This window comes from Varanus komodoensis, unplaced genomic scaffold (genome assembly GCF_004798865.1).
Source record: "Varanus komodoensis strain SLA01 unplaced genomic scaffold, ASM479886v1 scaffold16, whole genome shotgun sequence".
Taxonomy (NCBI): Eukaryota; Metazoa; Chordata; class Lepidosauria; order Squamata; family Varanidae; genus Varanus; species Varanus komodoensis.
In genome coordinates, this window is record NW_025335468.1 from 2,183,830 (window position 1) to 2,193,434 (window position 9,605).

General features: G+C 47.9%; 1 protein-coding gene across 1 annotated transcript; it reads right to left on the reverse strand.

The window, feature by feature from the left end:
- Window positions 1-3,590: 3,590 nt before the first annotated feature.
- LOC123021313 (dispanin subfamily A member 2b-like) lies at window positions 3,591-6,581 on the reverse strand. Its single transcript, XM_044425990.1, has 2 exons — window positions 6,276-6,581; window positions 3,591-4,291 (listed from the first exon to the last, which is right to left on the reverse strand). Exons 1-2 carry the CDS (start codon window positions 6,510-6,512, stop codon window positions 4,130-4,132), a joined length of 399 nt encoding a protein of 132 aa, XP_044281925.1. The 5' UTR covers window positions 6,513-6,581; the 3' UTR covers window positions 3,591-4,129.
- Window positions 6,582-9,605: the final 3,024 nt, after the last annotated feature.

Genomic DNA, 9,605 nt, shown 5'->3' on the forward strand with positions numbered 1-9,605 from the left:
AGCGAGATATTGTTTCTTTGGCACACTGGCTACCTCCAAATACAGGCAATCATAAATGCACACCAGGGTTTGATTGCTTTCAGTAGGAGCCTTTCTCCATCTGCACCCAGGCCATATCCTAAGTTGTTTCATTGTTCTCATCTCCAAAGTATATCACAGAGCTATGCGAGCTCTACAATAGGCAGGGCACTCAGGAGCAATCATGTCAACCACATTGGTCGTTTCTGTGTTCCACAGTGCAACCAGAAATTCAACAGGGCCACCAACCATTTTAGCCTGGAAACCCCCCAGAAAACTTTCTGATTCTATACGATTCTGGGGGTGGAGCATCTTAATGGGTCCCCCACCCTTGTAGAGAGGAAAAGATGTCATTAGTCTAAATCTCAGCAGGTGGTGATCTGCATATGAGAAAGGGCAGAGTCCAAGTCCTCCATACTCCGAGCATCATCATATCTGGCCAAAAAGTCCAAGTCTAGATTTTGCCCTACTGCATGTGTCATGCTGGCACAATTCTATGGTTGTTATAGCCATGAAATCCTGAGCCACCCCAGATAAGGTGCCTTCAGTGTGAATTTTGAAATCTTCCAGAACAAATAGCTTGGAGAACTCCAACATAACTGTCCACTGAGTAGGAAAACTAATGGGTTGCAAGGTGGATGGTACACCAGCCAAATCCCCCAGTCTGTCCTGCTGGCCCAAGCATCAGGTGCAAACTTCAGACTGGTTGTCCAATGGGCAGAGCACCAGGAGAGAGAAACAATTCATACAGACTGCAATCTGTATGACACATCCCTGTCCCTCAAGGCTGCCCTGATGCTGAAACAACTACCCCACTGGGCACAACTGGAAGAGGCTAATTCTTCCCTTCTCACGCACCCAGATCTCCATTGTACATGTCAGAACAGCTGCCTCATCCACAATTAAATCATGGATAAGGGAGATCCTGTTCTGCATCAATCTGGCATTTAAAAGCAGCATTCAGAGACCCAAGGGCAAGTAACATAGCAACCATCAAACCTGTGGGTGGAAGGTGGTCTGGAACTGCACAAGCATTAGCTGTCTGGGCTGGGCTTAACTGGCCATTCCTTCTCTTGGTGCCATTTCTCCCTCTGCTGATTGGGACCCCCATCATCTCCTCACTTAGCACCATAGCTTCCTTCCCAAACATAGTCCCAGGTGTAAGACCACATGAGCAGTACCCTCACCCTCTTGGCATCACAAAAGGGCAGACCAAAGGGGTAAACCCCCTTCTGTGTTGTGCCTTTCAGGGACACCCCTACCAGGGCAGCCCACCAGTGGTGGCCCACCGCCCAACAGTGTGCCTGCTTAAATGTCCAGGAGGCTGTTGGATAGCCAGCCCAAGGCAGTCCAGTCCGCAGTGATGGGATCAGCTAAGAGCAAGGTTTGTTGGAAAGGCAGGGAGCAGTATGCAGCAGATCTTGAAGTGCAGCAGTTGACTTCCCCAACAGTCCCACAGCCTCCTTGCCTGTCTCAGGTTGCAAGTGCCCAGCTAGAATCTTCTGATGAACTCATACACAACACTGGAGGCTGCCCTGCCTGATGATCGCCATAGAGGCATGCATGCTGCTAGAGGTCTTGTTACTCCCCCAAACCGTGACTAGATGGACAGCAGCCTTCATTTGCATCTGTTCTTTCATGTGTCGGTTCCCAGCCGGTTCTGCAGCAGTTAAGAGTTCCCTAGCCAGCTGCACTCTACCTGCTGGTTTTTGTTGTGCAAATGTGCAGTACACTGAATGTGTGTGAGTAGAAGTGTTTGGCTTCTCTGGCCACCTGGCTGCCTTGCCTGTGGGCCTGGCTCTTCTATATCCAACTGTGTGTCCACTGGTTACATTGCCTCCTCCTGCTTGTTGGCTTCTGAACTGGCTTCCTCCTCTGGGAAGATGTGAAGGGGACACATGTCCTGCCCACCAAGCATCCTCTCTACAGCCAGTCTCAGTTATGGTGAGGAGCCCTCCATGTAAGGAGGTGAGATATGTGGGATGAAGGCTCTTTCAGTTTCCCAGTTAAACTGTCCTGTGCTGGTGAGGCTGTGGCTCACTGTCTGGCACTGAACTCACTGCTGCTTGTCCCTGAGACAGCGGCCTGGGTGGCAGTGGCTGGAACACAGGGGACACTGGAGGTGTGAAGTGCATGCCTCCCTGCTCCCATTCCAGTCCAGACTGCATTTCCCCAGAGGGAGCGCCCCCCTTCCAGCACTGGCTGCTTCCTTCTGTCTTCCTCGGCCATATCCCTTCTTACTTCAGAATATGCAGAAGGCATGGAGGTCAGGCTGCTAGTGCTGGCAGAATGTGTGTGGGGGAGCTGGGCCCTGAAGCAGGGCTGGAAGGATGCTGGGAAGCTAAGACTGGGTTTGAGGAAGGTTTAGGCTGTCCATCTCTTCCATCTTGTCTGGGCTGGCTTCAGTCTTCTCTTGACAGGGAAGATGGACAAATAGAATAATTAAAAACAATGAGCGGGTGCTTGCTCTGTCCCATGCTTACCAGGCCTGCTAACAAGCTTGTATTCCAAGCACATGATGCATTGGTTGGATGTTGTACAGGCATCCCTTGAGACAGCAGGCATGCCAGTTTGTCCTAGAAGGGCATGGTTCTGGCAGCCTCCCCAGAGTTTGTGTGTGACAACCTCCTTGAACTTCTAGAGGGTGTGCCACTCACCTTGCATGGGGCTGCTGTGCATGATAAGCCCCTTCTTTTCAGCTACTCTGAAAAGCGGGGAAGAAATTAGAATGGCATAGTCCTGAGGTGCTGCTGTGCCTCTGGGCTGCCCCCTAGCCTAGGTTAATGAATGTGCCCACTTCTTCAGACCAGAAGTAGGCACGTCCCCTCTTGTGGCAATGGGGGTTTCCTCTAGGGAGGAATGCTCAGAAAGTCCCTGGGTGTCTGCGGTGCTTTGGGAGGAGACGGGTTTGTGGAGTCAATGTCAGCAACATCCCCATCCTGCCTGGAAGAGCAAGTGTGTCTTGCTGGAATTAGGTTCCCCAAGGCAGTGCAGATGTGCAGCTCCCTGGGACCATTATTAGGCTTACTTTGGGGAAAGTGTGTGTGCTGCAGCTGTGGCAAGAGAAGGAAGGAGACAGTGGGGCTTCCTGTTCCAAAAGGTGTAACAGACACGAGTGGAAGAGAGTGTGAAAGGAAGAGCTGAGGACAGTGTTTTTCCAGGGACCCTTCTCTCTTTGTAATGCCCTGTGTATTACCCATGTGCCCCTGCAAGCAGGATGGGTGCAAGATCTCCTGCCCCAGTTCCTCAGCAGCTGGAATATGCAGGCACATATCCAGCAAAGCTAGGAGCCAGCGAGAGCCTTCTTCCACATGAATCCAGCATTCAGCTGAAAGAGGCCCAGAAAACATGGGGAGAGCTGGTGTGAGGGAGAGGTGATGTCTCCCCAGGCAAGGGGGGCAGGAGTGGCCTGATGCTGGCTGTCCCAGACTTCCACAAAGTGACTGACTTTGCAGCATTTACAAACACTCCTCAGGGAGATGTCCTATACAGGGAATGCTCATGAGGAGTGGGGAGAGATTGTAGCTTTCTTGTTAACAAAACATGCTCAAGAACAAAACAGGAATACACACTTTGCAAGGTTCTTCCCTTTACAAATGTACTGTAAAACTGACCAGATCAGGTTTCACACTTGGTACCAAGGCATATTGTGGTACAAAAGAGATAGGTAAAAATGGTTAACAAGTGAAAAATCTTGACATTTGAATCAGAAACAGAAGCCTCTCATCACTGGGCTTTCATGAAGACCAAGCCCAACATCTTCCCTAACCCACAGCATGGCTGTTTGAATTGGTTGCATTCAGTAGCAGTGAGTGTTGGCAGCATACAATCAGTAAAAATAATTCTTTAAAGAGTACAGAACTAACACTTAAACCAGAAATAACACTTAAAAGCCTGACAACTCTTGCAATAGACATCTTGTGAAACACAAATGTGACATCACAGCAAATGCCATAGTAGACTTGCAGGACCAGGGCTGTTCTTTGACAAGGTGAAGACCAATGTTAGCAGTAACTAAACTTATAGAATGGAAGCCTGTGAAGCACAGCAAACAAAAAGGAGATTAAAAGTTGTTGGAAGGAAGTCACTTTGAAGCCAGGTTTAATGGAGGCTAGTGTCCATATGAGGCAGTAAGAATCCCCGTCACTGCCAGTACGATGAAGATGATGATCAGCAGGAAGCTCAAGGTAATTGCCAAGATGTTCAGACATTTGGCAGTAGAGCTATAACTGCCAGCTCCATGGTAATCCCCAAGAACTATACGATCTCTTGCCTGTCAGGAGAAAAGAAAGGAAATTCAATTACTAAAAGCCAACAGGAAGCTATACTGCTGATGCATTTGCGGCCATGTCCATCCCAAATCCTGGATTGGAACTTTAAGACCAAATGAGAAGAAAACATCCCCGCACTTCCAGCCCCCATCCAATCAGGGAGCAAATAGCATGTAGGAATCCTAAGCCTGCATCATATGCTGACTAACCTCATGCAAAGGACAAGTAAAGATCCAGAAAGACTGCACATTGGAACAAAGAAAGAGGAAAGGTAGAGATTTTTTTCAGATACTTGCAAAAATGGCAGCGTAGTTGGTGAAATGTCATTTTGGACCTACTGACCTAACATTTCTTTATCATCTTTTAATATAATACAAATTAAACAATAGTTTTAATAACTGATATTAAATAACATATTTGTTTAAACAAAAAAGAACTTCCTCACTTTGAAGGGGTGATTATGTAATCCTCAGAATTAGAATCTTCTTGACCCTAATTTTAAAATTGCAAGTGTAGTTTAATCCAGTGTTTGCAACCCCTTGCTCTGAGACATGGCACAGCTGAGTCTGCTGACTTTCTAAAACTCTCTGCATGCAAAGACTGCATGAGGATGCTGTGGTTGTCTCTAATGAAGACCAGACTTGCCACTCAGATACCATTGCACTGGGATACTTGGGTAAATAAGAGGGGTTGCTTTACACTTCTGTGTCTGCCACTTGGGAACAGCACCTCAAGTGTTGACTTCTGTGTGCATGTGCAAATGATTTGTGGCAGATCCCGTGGATACAGTTTTCACATCAACACATAATTATTTTTAAAATATTCAGCTGCCCAGCTATCAAGTATTCCATTTGGGCAAGCCTAAATCTGTCCCCATGGAATGGAAAAAAACAAAACAAAGCCAGCTGCTCTTTGAATAAGAAAATGGTACCGGACTGCTCACCTTTGGTGCAGTGTGCAAATATTTGTACTACTGAACCACAGAACTTGTTCTGACTAGTTTGATCTACCGCTGCCCAATTACGGGATAGATGGCGGAGCGCCATCCCATAAGCCGCCGCCTGCAGTTGCCTGCCCAGTTCGCAGGGTGGCCCACTCCTCCTGCATTGCAATGGGCCAGGCGAGACAGAACAGGGCAACCAGAGGCATCCCGCCCCACGTACGCACAAGAAAAACCCGTCCCGCACGCCGCTCCAGTGCTCGAAAGTTGCCTCCCAGGCCAGCGTGCGTTGGAAGAGAGCCAACCAGAGACAAAAGGGCTTGGAAGCCATTGGAAACAGCAAGTTAGGACGGCGGGAAGGCTTTGTGCCCCCCGCCCCGGTCGCGCTCCTTTCCCTTGCAAGAAACGACAGCCCACCTTATACACGAAAGGGGCAGGCACAGAGAACTAAGTACACGCGGCTGCCTTCGCGCAGTCTAGCTGAGTCCTTGTTCTCGGGTTAAGTTGTCTTTGGGGACTTAACATGGGCAAGATTAAAGGGCAAATACGTCCACAGCGCTTTTTAGCGATCCCTTCCCACACAGAGACACCACTTCAGAGCTCTTCCCGGTGTAATCTGAACCAGAGTCTCACTCCGGAACGTGTGGACAAATAATCCACCTCCGATGCCACGGAATTTATTTATTTATCTAATTCGTATGCCCTCCATTACTTCCGTCTCTGGACGGCTTACAACATAGCTCTCATTACTTCACCACCCCAACGCGTGAGGCGCAAATCGAGGGACACTTGTTGTGAAGTCCATGTGGCTGACTTCTGAGTGAACATGGATAGGATCGGGCTCTGAAATTAGCCAGAAGAGCATTTGGAGCCCCAAGTCAGTCAGTGTCTCCCTCCCTCTCTCTTACACACACACACACACACACACACACACACACACACACACACACTCCGAACCCCATCAAGGGGCAAGCAGCAAAAGGACATGGCGAGAAGAAATCCCAGCCCCGAAGGAGCCCGCGCATCCCGCGGACGCATCTGCTCACCTTCACGGAAAAGGCCAGCGCCATGAACCCTAGGCAGCAAAAGTTGAAGTACAGCGTGGTGAAGAAAGACCAGAGAAAGTGGTCGCGGGGCGGCGTCCCGTAGAGCTGCTGGCGCTGCATGTGGATCACGGTGGAGTGGCCGCCCCCGAGGTCTTGCTCGTCCTTCAGGTACTCGTAGCGGGGCAAGCCATCGTTGCTCTGCAGGGGAATGGGCAGCTGAGCGCCGCTTGCCATCATCTCGCCTGAACTGCTCGGCCGCCGGGGCTCGCTAAGGCACGCTGCGCGCGGGGCGGGGAAGACGCGAAAAGGGACCAGCAGGGGCTGGGCCGCTTTTGTACTGGGAGGTGGGACCGCGCTTCATTTTCCCGGAATGGGCGATGGCAACGTGGAAAAATCGAAACTGGCCGGTGTTGTGATCTGGGGTAAATCTTCGCTGCACGTGTAAACGGGCTCCGTTTGAAGAAGTCGAATTGGTAAGGCTAGAAATTTCCGCCTGCGGTGTCTGCGGTGTGGTCGCGCGTTTTACTCTGAGGTCGATTTCTTTTCCGAGGCGTCCAGTTATTTATTTTTAACGTTTCTTAACAATATGTTAGCTTTACTTCGGCCCCCAAATTCGTGTAATATTCCTACAAAATGACCATTAAAATACATACATTAAAATACACATACATGGAAAAGCCCATGATCCTACCGTCTCCACATGGTGTTTTGAACCAGCTCTCTTTGGCAAGGCACAAATCTGTGTGGGTTTAGACAGAGAAAGTCCTACAGCTCCCAGCATACTCCAGCCAGCTACATTGGGAGTTACTGACCTTTTTTCTAAGTGTGCCTAGGGTTTCATCTTTAAGGATGCTCCTATAGACAGAAGCAAGCCTTCGAGTAATCAGTGAGAGTTACTTCTAACCAAGACTAGAGGATGAGTGGAGAACATCTTTCAGTCAGGTCATATTCCATTTCTGAGAAGCTTCTGGGTGCCTTCCAGTGGAGGACTGAGCCAAAGCACAGTAAAAATAACTTCTTATAACCAGCAACCAAGCCTTAGGGGATACATTTTAATGGGGGGAAAGGCACAAAAGTGAAGAAACCACAAAACTGTCAGCAGTTGAGGGAAAGCAGAAGAGAGCAAGGAAGCTCTAGAGAGCTGTCATGGGAGCAGGAGAGACCCTAGAAAGCCAGATTGGGATACCTGGACTTGGCCCCAAGCAGAGTTGTTTGTACCCCTAGTCTAAGAGTTCGAGATAATATGACCAGATGCAAAAGAAGACAGATTCCTGCATCTTCTGTGGTTGTGTAAAGAAAATAATTCCTCCAGGTGTATCTTGCATGCCAAACAATAACATAAGAAGCTTCACCTGCTGAAATTTGCTCTTCCACATACCCATTAAAGGTACAGGTACCCTATCTTTTGCATGTAGCCCTTTTAGATCAAGCAGTTAATACAATCCTATGCATCTCACCATACAAAGAAGCCCCATTATGTTCAATTGGATTTACTCCCAGGTAAGTGGTACAGGAGTGTACACATGAGCAGTGTAGGCAAGCTTTTTGGGCCATGAACACATTTCTCAATTTGAGAAACAGCTCAGGGAAACCTCACAAAAGGGCTGATATGGGAGATGTGGTAAACGACCAACAACTTACTCAAAAGACTGAGTGGGAAGCAGAGAAGGGGGCTTGCTCTAGCACTAAACAACTTGTTTGGATCCACAGTTTTCAGCATTAACAGAAACCTGTTTTGCAGCACTCTCAGCTGCTGGTAAGAAAATGAGCAAACTAAAGAAAACGGTGGGAGATGTATGGCACCTTGATAGGCACCAGGTAATGTCTGGGACATGGAGATACTCCGTATGAAGTATCATTGATCACCTCTATTATTTATTGTGCTCATTATTACTTACATATTACTAAATACAATAAACATCTCTGAAATGGTCTAGAGAGCAAGTCCCACTGGTCATAGTAGGACCTGAGGAAACATGTGCAGCATGACATTGTTTTTGCATCCTATCTAGGGCTACAGCTTCCTATCCGGCCTCATGTGTGTCTTCCAGCTAGGGGCAGGATCCAGTACTGCTACATCACTGACACAGTTGCCATCATGCTAGAGTGATGGGCCTCTAGGCCAATGGCAACAGCATATGTTGGTGCAGCAAGTATACAGGTATATACCATTAGCCTTTCACCAGAAGTTCCTGACACCATAAACCAGAGAGAAGAGGCACACTGGGGGTGTACTATCAACGAACAATTACAGTTTATTCAAACATCAGGGAAATTACATGCATGTAAGGTAGTCTGTGGGGCAACCACAGTGGTCATAAACACAGCATGGAAAAGGGGTTGGGAAGCCAAAAGTCTCATCACGTAAAAATGGCAAAGAGATTAATAAAGATGGGTTAGGTAAGGAAAACCCTGGGAATTTGTACAATAAGGAATGATGATTTCTGTTCATACAGATTCTGATATTTCTATAGACTCCGGAACATACAGAAAATCAGCTGGATAACAGCAAAGCACCAGGCACAGGCATTGTAACAACTGTGTTGAAACTTATTTTTTCGCAAGCTGTCAATGAGGCTTAGTAGATGTTTCTTTTCTGGTAAATAGGCTGCCCTGGCTGCTCATAATCTGGGATAGGTAGAGCATGTCAGCTTACCTTACTGGAAAATACATTGGACAGGAAGGCCTGTTTTCTTCATAGGAATGGAGCTGACTAAGGCTTGCCAAGGAAATGGTGGCACTTTGAGTTTTGATCCTGATGCTAGTTCTGTGCCAATGGGATGTCATAGCTGATGGTATGAGCAGAGCAGTAGTGCTGGGTATTGGCCTGTGTCCTTTTCTTCTGGAGTAGGTGCAGGGGACCTGATCCAGAGCAGATGCCCTGTGCCTACTCCAAAGTAAAAATGGGAACAAATGACACAGCTTCTAGACTCATATTTACAGGAAGGTATGTTGAGGCCTTGAACTAATGTATGAGTCACCACCAGACTGGGCTTTTTCAGTCCGTGAAGCTCTTTTCCATCTTTCCAGATGGTGTGTGTTTCAAAATAGCCAAAAAACAGTTGCATGTTGAAGCTTAGCATTAATAAAAGGGATGTTTATAGTTGAGGCTGGTTTTCCGGTTGCATTTTAGTTGTGTTCTGGTTCTAGGGGCAGGAGTGCCTTCAAAGATTTGGGAAGGAGGGGGGTTGTGCTTTTAACTGCATTTGGACACCTAGGAATGGGTGAGCAAAGCTTCCCACAGAATGGGGATAATCTTCATCACCTTTTAAGTCTGTGGATAAAGTTTCTGTTTAGGGCAGAGGAGCAGGATCCAGTAGAAAAGAGTAA

Bases quoted from the DNA above. Each gene is read 5' to 3' on its own strand.
- LOC123021313 (XM_044425990.1), bottom strand. From the start codon at position 6,512: ATGATGGCAAGCGGCGCTCAGCTGCCCATTCCCCTGCAGAGCAACGAT. The intron at 4,292-6,275 runs GTGAGCAGATGC...TTCTCCTGACAG, and splicing joins CGCTGGCCTTTTCCGTGAAG to GCAAGAGATCGTATAGTTCT.